The 18,037-nt window shown below is 42.1% G+C and overlaps 2 protein-coding genes across 2 annotated transcripts; one reads left to right on the forward strand and one right to left on the reverse strand.

Annotated features, from left to right (window-relative positions):
• Positions 1 to 433: 433 nt before the first annotated feature.
• On the reverse strand, positions 434 to 7,713 carry LOC121683821 (inositol-tetrakisphosphate 1-kinase-like). Its single transcript, XM_042063664.1, has 10 exons — positions 7,361 to 7,713; positions 7,239 to 7,263; positions 6,023 to 6,145; positions 5,727 to 5,844; positions 5,332 to 5,430; positions 4,288 to 4,328; positions 3,835 to 4,000; positions 3,348 to 3,415; positions 2,015 to 2,177; positions 434 to 1,604 (listed from the first exon to the last, which is right to left on the reverse strand). Exons 1-10 carry the CDS (start codon positions 7,540 to 7,542, stop codon positions 1,459 to 1,461), a joined length of 1,131 nt encoding a protein of 376 aa, XP_041919598.1. The 5' UTR covers positions 7,543 to 7,713; the 3' UTR covers positions 434 to 1,458.
• A 69-nt stretch (positions 7,714 to 7,782) lies between these two features.
• psma6l (proteasome 20S subunit alpha 6, like) lies at positions 7,783 to 14,940 on the forward strand. The gene is made up of 7 exons (XM_042063666.1): positions 7,783 to 8,007; positions 8,318 to 8,412; positions 9,401 to 9,482; positions 10,001 to 10,156; positions 10,624 to 10,802; positions 11,113 to 11,207; positions 14,451 to 14,940. The coding sequence occupies exons 1-7, from the start codon at positions 7,932 to 7,934 to the stop codon at positions 14,506 to 14,508; spliced, it is 741 nt and encodes a 246-aa protein (XP_041919600.1). The 5' UTR covers positions 7,783 to 7,931; the 3' UTR covers positions 14,509 to 14,940.
• The last annotated feature ends 3,097 nt before the right edge of the window (positions 14,941 to 18,037 follow it).

Raw genomic sequence — 18,037 nt, forward strand, 5'->3', positions numbered from 1 at the left:
TTAAGCCACTGTTTGTTGTCTTCGTGTTCCAGTGACACTTGACCTGCGTTGCCGTGGAGACACTGTGGTTCTTCTCCAGCGTTTGCACTTGTGTACACTACCAGCCAAGGGAGACCAGAGCAATGACTAGTTTGAGATTAAAAAGCCATTTTATTTTTTAAATCTGCCGGCACTTTGCAATGTGGGTGCCTATTCACCCAAGCTACCCATATCCATCTCTCTAATCACTATAATATTGAAACGAGTCAGCTAAAGCCAAGGACGTCACTTTTTAAAGGACAGTATAGGGAAATTCAAATCGAACATGTATAAAATTATTAAATATTTGACTGTTTTGGGTTTTCCACTTATCAACCAGTGGAAATCCCTAAAGCTTGCAATAACTATAAAAGCGATACTGAAAATGTAAACAGAGACAATATGCAATAGAATTGGCAAAATAAACTATTTTATTCTGAACAAGTGTCAATATAAAGTACATTCAATATATATTAACTTTTTGTATTTATCATTTTATCCAAGTTATTCTGTTAAATTATACTCGTAATCCTATAGCAGGGTAAGGGAAAATGCCACTTTTATCTTACATGCAGTGTCTTTGTATAATCTATTGAATGTATTTATGTCCAGAGAATGACATAGCAATTATAATGTATATAATAATTATATGACCACTTATAGACACCTCCTATCTAGACAACAGTTAATTTTCTGCTGATTGTCCACTATTAAACGAAAGGGAATGAGAGTGTTGTGTGGAAGCATATATATATATATATTCCAGGGCTCCCCTGTAGTAAACAAGTAAAATGGTGGGCAGAGGTGACTACACTGGTCACTGGTGGGCCTGTTGTTATTTGTGCCTGTTGTGTCTTACGCTAAATGGACTGTCAATAAAAGCACAGTGGATATCACAGTCTCATTGATGGTGTGTGTTGACCAGTTCAGATTTACAGTACGACATCTATATGTTTTACATTCTCATCTACATGTAGTATTGAATTAGTGCCCAGAGTATAACTTGAATTCATAAAAGGCGTCTATGATTTGTTTACCTCATACCTATTCACACTATGTCTAAATATCTACGGATGTTTACTAAAACTTCCCTAATTACCCAAATACACTCCCAAAAACATTCCCAAACAGGAGCAAAGACAAAAGTAACCCCCATAAAACATTCAGACACCAGAAGACCCTTCCTGAGGCCCATCAGGCATTAAGCCCATTTAGGCCCATTTAAGCCCATTTAAGACTCCTCCACTTGTTCTTAGTAAATAAATACCACATCCCATGCTGACACCGGATTCCCACTTCCTCAGACAAGCCGCTGAAGTAAACAGTGGCCTTGCACAGCTACACAAACTCTTGGCACTTTCTTGTGTTTAATCGGTGTCAGTTTTCATCATGCCACTGGTCCTTCTGTGGTTGTAGATTTCCACAGTGAATAATACGAGGTCAGGATTTGTAGCCCCCTGTTGGTCGTTGCTCCTCATGCTGAGAAGGCTGGGGACTCCCGTTAGGCAGTAGTGGTCCCTGCTTCTCCATGATGGACTCTATGTAGTTCAGGAGAGAAGAGAAGAACTGGGGGACTCCCTCATAACCTGAGAGAGAGGAAAAAAGACAGAGTATATAGAAAGAACAAACAGAGACTGAAGTCACTTTCTTGCATTTTTGGTTATTCTTGAATAGTCAAGCTTTACCACATTTCGGAGACACTGTGCACTGCTATAAGGAGCGACAAACCAGTACTTGTTCACTGAATCTTTGGACTGATACATCAAGGAGGCCGATTGAACCGTCATTCCCTGGACCCTATAAACAGTTAATGTTCTAAATTCTATTCTAATACTTTTCTGCTTCTTTTTTCTGTGTTAATAATTAAATTTTTAGATGTTTTGTGGTGGCCAAAGTGTCTGCTAAACACATAACAACACACATGAAAAACCTATGTTTTACATAAACATGAAAATGTGGCAACAGCAGCTGAAACAATGCCAAGCTCACAGTCTACCTGGGAAGATGTTGATGTCGATGATGGTGAGGGTGTGTGTGTGGAGGTTCACAATGACATCGACCCCGAACAGCGACATGCCAAGCTCTGCCCGCAGCTGTCTCACCAGTGCCACCATGGCATCGTCACTCGGAGGCGGCAGCCGTGGCATGGTATCATCCAACTGCCAAGACGAGACAGTGATCATCAGATTAACCAGGCAGGTCTGGGCATGTCATAAAACCTCAGTGATCGTGTCTCATGCCATGTCTTTTGGACAGCTGGAGGCTGAGTGCATAAATTACGACAACAGATATCTGAGAAAAAAAGTAGCAAGCCCCCGCACACTCTTCATTTGCAATTTTAAAGGTTGTATCAGGGATACGTCACTTCTGTTGATGTTCAAACAAAACAGAGAGCTAGCTCGCTACTCCCTCCCCTTCCCTCCCGTGCAATTAAAACTCTCCTGAACGCGCATCTCGTCAGTTATTGGTTGAAACACTTTGTTTTGCTTTTGAGGAGTTGCCAACCCTTGTTGGTAGCAATTGTTTTTGTGTACAGATCTCGGAGCCTAGGCTGCCTACAGAGACATGTTTTTTTGACGGCCTGCTTATGGGGCAGGCAGCTAGTGGATCGTTAGGAAAGATTAGATTAATGTGATCATTTATGTTTGGGCCTTTTTTGGGCCTGAAATCGCTTATACAACCTTTAACTTTAAATTTTGAACGTTTCGGTCAGAATTACCATCATCAGGTAATTTTCTGAGAGAAATGAGATCAAGAGATGTCTGAGAGAAATGAGGTGTAAATGGCTGTTCTGGGATCAGGCAGAGTGTTTTTGTTTCTCTGTTTTGTTGACGTACAGTAGTCTCCCGCTTCCTACATCGCTGCTGAACTCGGGCACAGTTTTTGTGCCTCTTTGTTTTTGTTGGCTGCTACCCACAGCTGCCATATGACATGCTTGCCTGGAGGCTTGGATACCCACATCCCATTAACAGCCATAAATAGGCTGCTCTGTAAGGTCACTAATGCAACATTCAACATTGTTATTTATTTTTCAAATTTGCACATCATGCTCAAACTCCAGCCCTGTGCTCTTGTCGTGCCACCTGCCTCAGTCAGCTTTACCTGACAAGGCCGCTTTCACAATAAATGTCAAATATAATGGATGCTTCAGAGGGGTCTCACTAACCGGGTTGTGTGGAATATGATGAGATGAACACCCAGATGCTGGGTCACACTGACCCGAGTTGTGTGGAATACAATAAGATGACAACCCAGCAGCTGGGTCACTCTCTGACCCGAGTTGTGTGGAATACAATAAGATGACAACCCAGCTGCTGGGTCACACTCACCGCTGTAAGATGGGAAGAGGACTCTGGTTTAGAGACGTCGTGACTGTTGAAGAAAATGGTTGACCTGTCTGAGGAGGTGTGGTGAAATAAAAAAGAAAGGCAGAATTGAAAACCAGATCTCATTTCTTTCCATTATGCCATAGATAAGCCCATACGTCTGCAGACACTCTAATGATTCTCTTCGCATGTTCAAGGAGAGGTCACCATGGCCTTGTGTGTATTGACTAGCTCAGCTAGAACACGAGCAGAGCTGCCAACTCTCACGCATTGACCGTGGGATTCATTCATTTGATTGGCTCCACGCGCTCTCACGACAATCCAATGCGTAAGGGTTGGCAGCTCTGCACTTGCTATAAACCATTCGTTGTAAAGGCTTCACACAGAGCCTTGCCTCAGGTAGTTTATAAGTGCACCACCACCAAAGGTCCTAAAGGGACATTTCATGAGTGAACAGTGTTGCCTAGTGCCCACTAGGGAGAGTACTGACCACAAGGCCCAGGGGGGAAGTTCTTGAGTGAGGGTCTCTCCACAGTGAAGTGGTCATCTCCCACCACAAACACCTTGTGCAACACCGCTCCATGGTTCACAAAGCTTTGAAGTACACAGGGTGGATGGACATCACACAACCCAGCCTCACTGAAGATCAGAGACATCTACAGGACACAACAGAGAAGCAGGCCATGACACCAAATAGATATATCTGTTTATAACTTGTTTTTAAATATCTGATTATGTTTTGTTTTTATATATCTATACATGGGCAAAGGATAAACACTATAAAGAGTCCCAAATACTGGGCTACATGGGCAAAGGATAAACACTATAGTGTCCGAAATACTGGGCTTCTTGGAAAAAGCTGTAGCTAAATGTGTCCCATATACTGGGCTACATGGAAAAAAGGAAAACACAATAAAGTCTCTCAAAACACAGTACAACATACCTCATGGGAACGAGATCCATGGGCTACTCTGGTCTTGCAGACTGCAACGTTTGAGAAAATAGTGTAAATGATTATAGTACTGATAATTAGAAACATAACAACACAAATGTGTCACCTGTAGACTGTCTGCAAACATTACACATTAAAATCTGAAATAACACATTCACCTCCCTGTGTGCCCCTGAAGCAGTAAAACTGGCCCTCCGCACTGGAGAACATAGGAAATGATTTGCAAGAAAATCTTTGGTAATCTATTTTAAGGACAAAGAGGGTTCACATTTAACCCTAGAATGGAAAATACTGTAGACACATTTTCAATCACTTAAAGTAGCTGTCTCTCCTGTAGTGTTTAGCTCCTGTAGTGTTTAACTGTCTCTCCTGTAGTGTTTAGCTGTCTCTCCTGTAGTGTTTAGCTCCTGTCGTGTTTAACTGTTTAGCTCCTGTAGTGTTTAGCTCCTGTAGTGTTTAGCTCCTGTAGTGTTTAACTGTCTCTTGTGTTTAGCTCCTGTCGTGTTTAACTGTCTCTCCTGTAGTGTTTAGCTCCTGTCGTGTTTAACTGTCTCTCCTGTAGTGTTTAGCTCCTTTAGTGTTTAGCTCCTGTCGTGTTTAACTGTCTCTCCTGTAGTGTTTAGCTCCTTTAGTGTTTAGCTGTAGTGTTTAGCTCCTGTCGTGTTTAGCTCCTGTCGTGTTTAACTGTCTCTCCTGTAGTGTTTAGCTCCTTGAGTGTTTAGCTGTAGTGTTTAGCTCCTGTCGTGTTTAACTGTCTCTCCTGTAGTGTTTAGCTCCTGTAGTGTTTAGCTGTCTCTCCTGTAGTGTTTAGCTTGAAGAGGTATAGTAGAAACATCACCTGTTGCAATTAATTCTCTTACAGAAAAACTCACAAAAGCTCTTGCATTATGCTTAATGTAGGCTTTTCATCTTACTGTTCATATAATACTGTAAGTTGCTTTGGACAAAAATATCTGCCAAATACCATAACCATAACCATAAACAGGTCTTTCAGACTGGGATGTACAGTAGAGCTCATGGACGTGTTTGACTGACTCAGAGGGTAGCTTAGCTGTCTGCTCCGAACAGCGGACTGTATCACTGAGGGGTCCCTGGTGTTGATCTCCAGGTAAGGAGGACAGCAGATGCTTCTTCCTATAGGGTGAGGAAATACAACTATAAGCATATTGTCTATTTATTTCTAAAGCCTATAAGGTCAATTTAGAAACATCTGGCCAATTTACTCTTTTTTAGCTCTGCCATAATGTTTATAAGTTTATCTTTATGATACATTTATGATGTGCATTTCTTCATGGTTATTGTGACTCTTGTGCTTTTAAGAGCGCCCTCCATCAGTTCAACAACACTTTTCACAAACTGTTTTGATTTGGGGACAAATAGAGGTGGCACTACTAATCAGAGATATAGGCCTACTCAGGGTCCTGCCAGACCTTTCAGTGTGGTCTGTAACTGGCTCATGATGCGGTAGGAGACGAAGCGGTCCAGTAACTGGGTCATGGCTGGCAGTGGGTCCAGCAATACTGTCTGAGGATGTGCTGAGATGTAACTCTGAAGTGGAAACATCAAAAGGATATGGACAGCATTCGACACATCATTATGACATCATCAGAATTAACTTTTCAAACAGCAGCTGATCAGTGTACAGAGTCATATAAAGATATTTATATTTATTTATATGGCTCTGAGTGTACATAACTCAATTACATTCTAGGATCTAATATGTCACCTGGAAATTGCTGAGGAGTTGTTCCGATTGGCTGTCATGTTTAGCCTCCACAATGACATCAGAGAGTTTGTGCACGATGACATTAAACGGGCCTTGGGAGGCCACTGGCTGGCTGAGGTCTATCTGAGGGGGAAGATGTAGTATTTTTGAGGGTTCTGGCTTTCCTGTCTAATTGAATACCTTCACCAAGAGCATCCACACTGCCAGTGCTAGCATGTCATGTGACAGCTACGGTTAGGCGCATACAAAAAAGGGAAACAACAAACAACAACAGAGCATTGTTGTGCAAACAGCGCGCCCTCAGAGTCAGAGAGGCTGACAGCAAAGTAGCTCTGCCGTTGACTCGACAGATCTGGTGGAACCTTTCCAGGTCTGGGCCACAGTTGCATGGCTAGAAATGTTGAGCCCTATGAGAATAAATAGGCTATACCCCCCCCCCACACACACACATACACACACACACATAATAATAATAATAATAACAATAATAATGTTCGGTATGTTCTATGGGCCCTGTGAGTATAGGGCCCTTTGAATCATCCTAGCGTTCCATTGCCTGCTGTGTCAGATCCGATGCCAAGTCTACTTGCTCTACACTTTCATGTTTTAGATGACAGTGGTTTAATAAAATGAACAAACCCGATGAAATACAAACCACAGAGAGTGACAACACCTCTGAGGAAGTGACAGTGTTGTAATTGATAGGTCCCCATTTTAGAGTCGCCTGTTGCGGCTATTGAGGACATTTCTCCACTGGCAAAATGAGCAATTCAGCATGCTAGGAACTTGGGCCTACCCGTGAAGAGTCAAACCCACAGAGAGATGTCTGTGTGAGATAACAAAATCTACAATGGGCACCTATTGGCGATTGTCATGTGGTACAGAAACAGGAGGTTGCAGGTGGCAGTGACAGAACTGGTTGTCATGAATGTAAAGTCATCTGCTATAGACAGGAGAGAGAGAGACGCGCAAGGGGTTGTGTCAATTTAAGTTGGTGCACAAACACGAGATATTTGATATGCATTAACTCCAGACTTCAACAAGTTGCGATCTGCATTGTCCCAAACAAAACGAGTAAAACTTGTTCCGAAAAAAAAAGGAAGAAAAAAAAAACACTTCACGCAGGAGGATAGCCTACAAAGATTATTTTCTCAAAGTTCTTTCCGGTGACATTTACAGCATAAATCTCACTTATTATACAAACAGCTGAACTCACCTCGACGACGTCAATGCCACGACCCCTGTAAAGCAGCGCAGATGATAAGACATGATAAGACACAAGACAGTTTACTTAAATGAAGACAGTGGCAATAATGTTACAGTTGTCTTGTGACTTACGCACAGAGGTCCGCAAACGCTGACAAATTCATTCTTTTTCTTTTCTTCTCACTAAGGCAGAATCCAACCCGACGGCTTGCCATTTGGTTCCTACTTGAACAGAGCTTGGGTAACTCTGGAATAATAAAGCAGAAAGGGGGAGACGGAGGTGGGTCTCTTGCAGGTGGAGACATCGCTGTCATTACTGATTACTCCGTCAAATCCATCAAATGCAGTAAAAATAAAATCAAGTCTGGCGAAAAAACAACTAAATATTCGTTAAAGTGCCAAAAACGCCCCTTTTACTTTGTCTCAGTTTTATATAATTTAATTTAGCCTACAAACTGTCCGGACTCCGGAGATCAAGAACTACAGCTTCCCTGTTGAATAAAAAATAATCCCATCGTTCCTCGCGAACAGAAAGAGAAAGCAAAAGATATAACTCCGGGAAGTTGATTTGAAAAGCTGTATCATTGCTTAGCTTGCTCGGTGTCGTGGACTAGCTAGACACGCTAACGTGAACATCTACTTGATATGACAAATTGTAAACCGTTTTCACATAATTAGTTATTTCTTAGGCTAACGCGCAGAGATGTCTCGGGGTACGAATGCTGGATTCGATCGTCATATTACAATATTCTCACCAGAGGGCCGTCTTTACCAAGTCGGTAAGGTTATCACTAACTCAATGAAACTGTTAGCAAAATGGTTTGTGCGTGATTGCATGGGCTAATATAATGCAACGATGGGTTGATAATGAACAGCACAATTTAAATACTTTGGGGCCCACTTAATCACCTGGCAGAAGTTGCATTGTATCGGAACTGAGCGAAGTTTGTTGTCATGTGTGTAAGGTTTTATGCCTACATCCGGCCTAGTGTGACAATTCATAATCGATTCCTCCATTATTGTCTTATATTGGGCGCTGATGTCGTGTGCCCCTTTGTATGTAAATATTTGTGTTACTATTCTGCACAGAATATGCCTTCAAAGCTATCGCACAGAGTGGCCTGACGTCAGTGGGGATCCGAGGCAAGGATTGTGCCATTGTGGTTACGCAGAAGAAAGTACCGGTAAGATGCTTCACCTGAAGTTTGGAAATGTGTGTCCTCATTCGACATATATACGGTGTCCCACTTCACCAATTTCCCCCCTTTTAATGTATATGGTGTTTAAGCGCATGCTAATTAGGCGTCTGACAAGCATTTAGAGGGGCTTAAGATGGTTTGCAAAATGGAAGTACAAATGATGTGATGTTTCTTTCCTTTTTTGCTGTGAGTATGGTCTCTCTTAGACAAAGTGTAATTATTAGGAAAGAAAAAATACCTGCCTGTAGTTAGACATACAAAATCATTGAAATGACTCGGGGATAAAACCCCTGACAGATTCTCAACATTACACCGTACATGTGTCTGAGCCTCAGTTGTCATATTCACCTTGTTCTATAACAGCGGGCATGAGTTGGGGTCACCTGCGATGCTCCTATACGTGTCTGTTTCTCAGGTTTCTGGCAGCAGCTGAGGTGTAACAGCTTCGCATCCGAACATTTAACAGCTGAAGTGGACTTGCGATTTTGAAGTATTTTTTGCTGACAGTTAGCATTCGCAGTGCTGTTTTCACTTTTATTTCGAGGCTTGCCAGCAATAATCCTTAACATTAGCATATTCTAGCCCTTCAGCAGGTAGCCTACCGTCACACCGGTGAGATGAGAATGTTGGAAAATGAACATTTTCATATCTGGGTTCATAGAATTCATCATGGAATTTTAGAACCTTAAATTGTTCCAAAAACTGAATCTTTTGTTTGAATGTTCCGAATGTGTTGTAGGGAACCAAGAGCTACTATATGTTTTTATATTTACCAGAAACAAAAACCAAACATTATTTTTCTATTCTCTTGAATTGTAAGTGTTGAAAGAGAGAGTTGAATTATGACCAGTATGAGAAACGGAGGTTACTTGCATGTAACTGACCATATTATGCAAAGTTGGAGTGCTCTAGCACACATATAATACGTATAATATCATATAATAACACGTATAATATGTCTGTCTATCCACAGGACAAGCTCCTGGACCCATCCACAGTGACCAACATGTTCCCACTCACTCCCCGCATAGGGTGTGTCATGACTGGACAGTATGGTGAGTTTCTGCCTCCTAGTAAAGAAGGACCTCTGACGTGCTCAACTGCCTGTTTGGTACACTTCATTTCAAAAGAATTGCTGGTCTGGTAGACCTATTTCTTTAATGCAGTGGCACAGACATACACATCAATAAAGTATCTATCTATCTATCTATCTATCTATGTACATACACATGAACATACACATGAACATACACATGCACACCCACACACACACACACACACACACACACACACACACACATGCACGCACACACACACACACCCACACACACGCACGCACGCACACAGGCACGCACGCACACACACACACACACACACACATACACACACAAACACACACACAAACATACACACACACACATATTATAAAATACTACCACCTTACCTTAAACATCTGTTACGAGCAGACACATTCCCCTTACCAGATAACATGCATAACATGCATAAACACACCTCAAAACTCAAAACAAGCAACACACTCTCACACACTTTGTTGTTGTGTTGTCCTCTCCAGCGGACAGTCGCTCACAGGTGCACCGGGCGCGGGTGGAGGCCGCCGAGTGGAAGTACAAGTTCGGCTATGACATCACAGCGGACATGTTGTGTCGGCGTTTGGCGGACATATCACAGGTCTACACGCAGAACGCCGAGATGAGGCCGCTGGGATGCTGTGAGTTGCCTGCCCTTTACAGCATCACAGTATCATGACCATGGCTCAGATCTCAGTCAGTGTATCGTATCGCAGTTATTCTCAGATCCTCTGTCTCTTTGCTCCACATTTTATTAGTTGTTTTGTTTTTAGGATCATTTTATTTAGTACATCATAGTACTTTGAAATTAGCTGAATGAGTAATAGAGTCAGTGTATGTAACACAATTGGTGTAAAATCAACCGACGTGTATGCTGGGATTTTTACAGACAAATCACTAGTTTGAATGGCTCCTTCTTGAGGAAAATGGTCAGTTAAATCCATTAACCCGAAATGTTTCAGTGGGAATTTGCAGCAAATACCCATCTTCTTCCATCTCAACTCGTTTCACCTCATCTTTCTCAAAATCTCTCACTTTTGCCTGACAACTCCCTCTGTCGTCATGGAGATCTGAATCCCCCTTCTCCTCTGGTTGCCCTGTGTGTCAGGTATGATCCTGGTTGCCATGGACCCCCAGAAGGGTCCGGTGCTGTACAAGTGTGACCCAGCCGGCTACTACTGTGGTTTCAGGGCCACTGGGGTCGGGGCCAAGCAGCAGGAGGCCAACAGCTACCTGGAGAAGAAGCTCAAAAAGAGGCCAGAACTGACGTACGAGAGGAGTGTGGAGGTGAGGACTCTGTTTGACCAGAGAGGAGAGAAGCCGTATTTACATCTACATTTGCATTTACACATTTAGTCGTTTAGCTAACCCTAGAAACAATCCAGGCACAGTGTGATTAGGACATGTAAGTGCTGCAATAGCTACTACTCGCATAGAATAAAGGATAAAGATATCCTGTAAATGTCTCTGTGTTGTGCTTAAGACATTAGAGGAAGGTTTTTAGACATTTTATTTTGTTATTTGTTGTTCCCCCCCCCCCCCTTCTTCCTGTCTCTTTCTCTGTCTCTCTCTCTCGCTCTCTCTCTCTCTCTCTCAGATGGCCATCTGCTGTTTGTCCTCAATCCTCTCTATGGACTTCAAGTCTACTGAGCTAGAAGTGGGTGTGGTCACCAAAGACATTCCTAAGTTCAGGTACAAAATATATATGATTGGACATCACAGTAATCCAAAGAGACAAATGAACTTTCCCAGGCACGGTTTAAGATTTCGAAAAATAGATTTTACATTGATTGTTCCCTTACGAAAAATTAATCATGGTTTCATATGGTTTTAATGCAGTAACTATAGTTTTACCATGGTAACCCATGGTGATGATGATTACCATGCTCCTAACCATAGTACTGCTATGGGTTATGCATAGTTCTTCATAGTAGCTTTGGTACCACCATGGTTACCCTATCGCACTTCATAGTGACTGTGGTACTAATATGGTTTTAACATGGTAACTGTGTAACTACAATGTTTTTTGAACAGTCGATAAAGTTGGGTTAGGAAAAACCATGGTTTATACCTTATCAAAGTCCTTTTAGGCAAGTCCCTCCACTCGGCAGCCATATTGCATAACGCTTTTTGGGCACTCATCGCATGCGCAAGGCTTCACGACACCAATCTTGCTCCAGTGGCGAGTTCACAACACATGATTGGCACGATGTCTTCACAACACACCATATGATTGGCTTAATTTATTCGCATCACACCACATGATGATTGGCTCAAATGTCGACGTTTTGCCGAGGAAGGGGTGGGATATATGTAGACAACCTATGTAGACAGCCTATGCATTTCTATGGAGGATTTTTTCAGTGCTGTGTCTCCTCATTAGAAAGTCTCTGACCTTATGCAGAAAAGCATGGTTATTCTGTCATAGTAAACATGGTTATTCTGTCATAGTAAACATGGTTATTCTGTCATAGTAACACCATGGTTCATTTCCATAACGGTTTGTAAGAGATAAGTGGGCGGTCTGACCCCAGACCGATTCTCAAATCTCAGCGGTGGGACTGAAGACACTTCGTTCACTTCCAATTTCCGGGCATAACCAGCAGTGCAATGGAATTTAAGTTGGCGCATTCAGCTATCAACAAATCTTTTCAAACACACAACAGCACTCAAAAAATCCTCCATAGAAAGGCATGGAGCTTGTTTGTAACGCCAATATTGTCTACACATATCCCACCCTTTCCTCGGCAAAATGTCGACATTTGAGCCAATCATGTGGTGTGATGTGAATACATTGAGCCAATAATGTGGTGTGATGTGAATACATTGAGCCAATCATGTGGTGTGATGTGAATACATTGAGCCAATCATGTGGTGTGATGTGAATACATTGAGCCAATAATGTGGTGTGATGTGAATACATTGTACACTGACACCATCTGCACAGCCATTGGTTGTGTTGAACAGCACTGCTAACTGTACTCCCCTGTCTGTCATCATATAAAGCCCGCCCCATGCCAGATAAGCGCTTGTGATTGGTTTCCTTGGTTTTTGGCGATTCGGAAATTAGCTTGAAAATTCACCAGACGGACCTGTAGAGTATCCTGGGTTTTCCCATGCTGCCTTGCACATGTGATTTTATTCACGCTGCTAGGCAGCCTGGATTCCATGGACTTCGTTTCCACCTCAACGAAGGAACCAATCACAGAACGGAGGGGGGGGGCAGCAAGACGATGACGACACACCGAAGCGGTTATGAGCTATGTACAGACGCGTTTGATAGACATTTGTAGTGCCCAATAAACGGCTCTGGGTGTTCGTAAACTACGTCTCAAAAACAAGAAAATGATTGTGTAGTTCCCAGACCCCCATCTCAATGAGATGAGGTCTGGCGTTAGCCAGGCAAGGGACTGTCCAATGAGATGAGGTCTGGCGTTAGCCAGGCAAGGGACTGTCCAATGAGATGAGGTCTGGCGTTAGACAGGCAAGGGACTGTCCAATGAGATGAGGTCTGGCGTTAGCCAGGCTACCTGTAGAGCAAATTCAGATGTGCTCACAGATTCATCTGGGTTCAACCAGGCTGCATAAGGGGACGTTTGGATTAGAAAAGTATCTGATAACTTCAGGCAGAAAAAAATCTTTGTTTAAGTGCTGCATACAAGATATCAATAAACAGGGATTTTTCATGAAATAATTTGGCCCATCTTGTGGAGTAAAATACACAATTTTGTCAGCTTGTAGGTTGTAAAGAGTCACTGGGTTTTTCTAGCCTGGCTAGCGCCACCACTTCTCAATGAGACGTGGTCTGGGAACCAAACGTTCATTTTCTCGTATTTGAAAAAAATGCCCAGATCCGTTTATTGGGTGCCACGGATGTCTATCAAATGCGTCTGTGCATAGCTCATCATCGTCTTGCTTTCCCCCCTGTTCTGTGATTGGTTCCCTATCTCAGGCGAAAATTTGCTCCATTGTCTCCAGGCTGCCTTAGCAGCGTGAATCAAATCGCGCGCAAGGCAGCATGGGAACACCCAGGCTAGGGTTTTTCATAAAGTGTCTTTGAAACTAATGGTAAAGCATGGAAAGGGTTTCAGTGAGAATGGGTGGGAGTATTGTGGAAAATGTCACTTTGTTTGTCATTTTCTTGTTTGTTTTTAATGTCTAAATATCTGTGACAGAATTTCATTAAACCCTCCTGTTATCCTTGTGGTCAATTTGACCCCAAGCAACGTTTAACATCATAAAATATATGGTTCACTTTTTTTTTTTTTGCTTCATGTTTCATGACTTTTCTGAAGGGTACAACAGAATTAGCATGAAATGTGTACAATAATATGTTTTCAGTGTCCTGTACAAATATTTTGTACATTGATGTTCCTTGGGGTCAGTTTGACCCCAGCTGTATGAAACATAGGATACATGAATATTTGACACATTATGGATATTATTATTGTAATAGTATGAGAACATATTGTTATTATCATTATTACATACACAAACATATTACATATAAGTAATTTTGGCAAGACTGTATAAGTCAAAAGGGGAAGCAACAGAGAGCCTTTGGGCTGCTGACACTGGATGGGCAATATTGCCAGCCAGGGTTCCAAGGTTCATAAAGGGGTGTGGGAGGGTGGGATTGTTTTGTAGGGCTTTTGATTGTGGTTATTACACTCTTGTTAAGTACCAAGAGTGTACACAAAAAAAACTGGGTAACAATATGAATTATAATCCTTTTCTGAGGGTTTATTTAGCTGGGGTCAAATTGACCCCAAGGATAAAGCATGTCGGTAAGATTTGAGGGTAACACAAGGGTTAACAGTCTTAGCCCATCTTATTTCTCTCTCTCTCAGTTCTCATTATTAAAGATACTACGTACATAAATCAGAACAAAATGGGGTCTGTCCCATAACTGTCCATTTTATAATTTTTATGCAGGACACTCACTGAGGCGGAGATTGAGACCCATCTGACGGCCATTGCAGAGAGAGAATGAGCTGACCTTCACCCATAGTAGACACTAGACCAGCAGACAGGCACGGCTGGACATGGCTGGACTCATCAGGACACACAGAAACACACACACACACTCAAAAACACACTCACTCACTCACACACACACACACACACACAAAGACACACACACACACACACACACACAGGGTGTGTTTTAGTACAACTATGTTACCTTTAGTCGCAGACAGGATGAGCATGATGAGGTAGAGTGGGTTATGCTCAATGTCTGTTATGCTCAATAATAACACACTGTTGGTGTAGATGCCCTGTCCTTCTTCCTGTTTATGTTCATTTATACTGAACAGATGATAAGTCTGTCACCAGCAAATGCCTTGTCAGTCACAGCCCCAGATTAACATTGCCTTTTCACCAAACTGCAGTGCTTTTCAATAAAATATCAAAAGTAAATGCAGTACCTTTGTATTCCATCAGAATAATGACGTTTCCTCTTTAGTTTCTCTCTTGACACCAACTTGCACAGTGTGAAATGCCTCACTGAAAATGTTAGCACGACACACATCATGATGCATCAACATGAACTGTGACTGTAATGGACGTGAGGTTAGATTCAACACAATGTTAGCTGTGATACAGTATACTGACACACACAGCAAAAGTTAAACCAATCAACCACAAGATGGCGCTGTTTAGTCATTCTAGATTTTGAGACGTTGCCCATCTGTGCCACTCAGTCTAGATCCGCTGCATGTCTTTTCAGTGGAGCAACGCTGCCTCCTGAGACACATACCAACATACACAGTTAGATATATTGTTTTCTCTAATCTGGTGCTGTGGTATGTTGCTAACATTGTACTGACCACACGTTGCCTAGTCATCACTAATGCTTATTAATAATCTGCATTTTCCCATTTAGATTATTGTTGTTGTGGAGGTCTTGCTCATATTTATCTCAATGACATGAATATGAGCGATGATGGTGTATGTACGGCCAAACAAACAATCAAGAGATGACACAGTTTTAATCTCTTTGTTTGCCAGGGGTCTCACTGGTGCACAGATTAGCTGGTAGTTTATAGGCCAACATGACAATATACACATAAAATAGTGTCAAAAGTAGGCTATCTTTTTACTGCTTCTTGTAGGCCAGTCTTATTTATCTAAAATGGATTTAGGCGTCCATGTGGAGTAAGGGCACTTTCATGCTTTTCAATCATCTGTAGCCTATGTGCAATTTTCAAATGATGTATGATGACAATATAGGCTGCAGGGGTTTCCAATCTAATCACCACAGCAATCACGTTGAGCAGTCAGCGACGGCACGCAATGTTTTCTACAGCCTACACAATAAATAATTTTATTGCAACTGTTTGCAACCCAATTTGCAAACATAGACAACAAAACATGTTTGAAAATATTTGTTAAATTTTTAAAAATGGGTCACTGCAATAGTTTGTTATTAGAAGTACTTGTCTAAGTGGGCTATACCAGGAGACAGGCCTGTCTGCAGGCCTATTAGGCCTAAATGTTTTTTGTACTTGTAAATGCTGCCGTATGCCATATGCCTGGAGAGAAGGACTTTGGAGTGAACCCAGTGGGAGCATTGTTTGAGCTGGAGGAGGGGTTACTACGGAGACCTCTCTGTCCCGAGGGCCAGATAACGCCCGCAGGCTAATCGCCGTCCGCCAGCCAATTAAGCAGAACAAATTAATTCTATTAGGGGAAAAATGAACGCTTTCTGTTCCCCTGGCTCACATCCCTGAGGCTTGGAACATGCCCTAAAGCACTGTAAAACACAACGCTAAAGAAACATTTATTTTACTATCAATAAGTAACCTACAGGCAATGTGTACTCGAAGGACTTGTTAGGTATCAATTTATGGCTATGGAAACAATTATATATATATATATATGTTTATATTATTTATTTTTATACATGGAAGGGTTCCGATTATATTTTGCAAACTCTGCCAGACGTGACGTTATGACAACAGGTGTTCTTCTGCTCAAATCTTCAGTCCACCCTTCATCAGCGGTTTCAGTCTGGCACCCAGACAAGATCACCTTGACGTCAGGACGATTTGCCCAGATTCTCATTCAGCGTCAGCATAAATAGGCCTCCAGGTTATAATATAACTCCAATCACTGCTTGGTATTTGATGGTTTACAAAAACACAAATTAAAAAGATAAATAGATTTTTGTTTTATCTGTCATATTATTGTGGTTATCATTATCAGTTATGACCATTGAATGCAAACTAGTGATGCAATTAACATATTGTCTGAATCTTTGTAGCCTAGTAAGGATACTTTATAGAACACTTTATACTTTATTCATCCAGAAGGATGTCACTACACTGACAGTCACAACAGCACTGTCCTGTCCATGTAAACAAACACACACATTAAAATTAAATAGGTCTTGAAAAAATCAACATCACTGTGGCAAGGAGGGGAAGAGTTATATATTTTATTTTATATATGACCATTGGGAGGAATGACCTGTGTCTCTCAGAGGACCATTTGGGTAACATGCATGCTACATATCCATACTACATACTAAATATCCATACTACATGCTACATATCCATACTGCATGCTACATATCCATACTACATACTAAATATCCATACTACATACTAAATATCCATACTACATGCTACATATCCATACTACATACTAAATATCCATACTGCATACTAAATATCCATACTACATGCTACATATCCATATTAAAATGGGGTCATTCATCATTTTGGCCTCACTCACCTTCTCACACACTCAATCATTTGGTTCGATCACGACGAGGAGCCGCAGGCTGAGGGCCTACCGCTAATGTCCATGTAATCAAAGACTCCTGAGCCGCCAGCATGGGTCTCAGGCCCTAGCCACTGGCACAGGCTGCTGCTTACAGGCTTTGGGCTGGAGGACTCGGGAGGTGGGCTGGGGCATGGCCATGGGGGGGTTTCCCTGACTGTGATTACGAGGCTCGGGAACACAGGACCTGTGTGTGTGTGTGTGTGTGTACTGTGTGTGTATTGGGATTGTGTGTGTTCCCTGACTGTGATTACGAGGCTCGGGAACACAGGACCTGTAAGTTAGTTCCAAGCAAATCAGCGCGTCTCGGAAGTCTATTGAGAAGCTTATTGTGGGGGCGGGCTCGTTCTCATGCACTTTTTTTGGGTTGTTTGAGGTCCGCTTGGACACCACATTTCTGCAACAGCTTGTTCAGTTGGTTGTTGTTGTTGTAATCGTGGAGTACATCATTGTTTCTGTTAAAGAGACACCATGTCCGGTGGATTTATGAGGTTTCCAAAATACATCTGAGGTTTTCAGGTTGCCAGGGATATTGGTGTATATGAATGCTTATGTATGTCTTCAGCTATGTGATGGCAAGGGTGTGCATCTCTCTGTCATGTGCCATCTTGTCATATTAGTCTGTGTGTGTGTGTGTGTATGTATATATGTGTGTGTGTGTGTGTGTGTGTGTGTGTGTGTGTGTGTGTGTCTGTGCGTGTGTGTCTGTGCTTTGTGTATTGTGTGTGTGCCTT

The sequence above is a fragment of the Alosa sapidissima genome, chromosome 15, assembly GCF_018492685.1.
Source record: "Alosa sapidissima isolate fAloSap1 chromosome 15, fAloSap1.pri, whole genome shotgun sequence".
In the NCBI taxonomy this organism is placed as follows: domain Eukaryota; kingdom Metazoa; phylum Chordata; class Actinopteri; order Clupeiformes; family Clupeidae; genus Alosa; species Alosa sapidissima.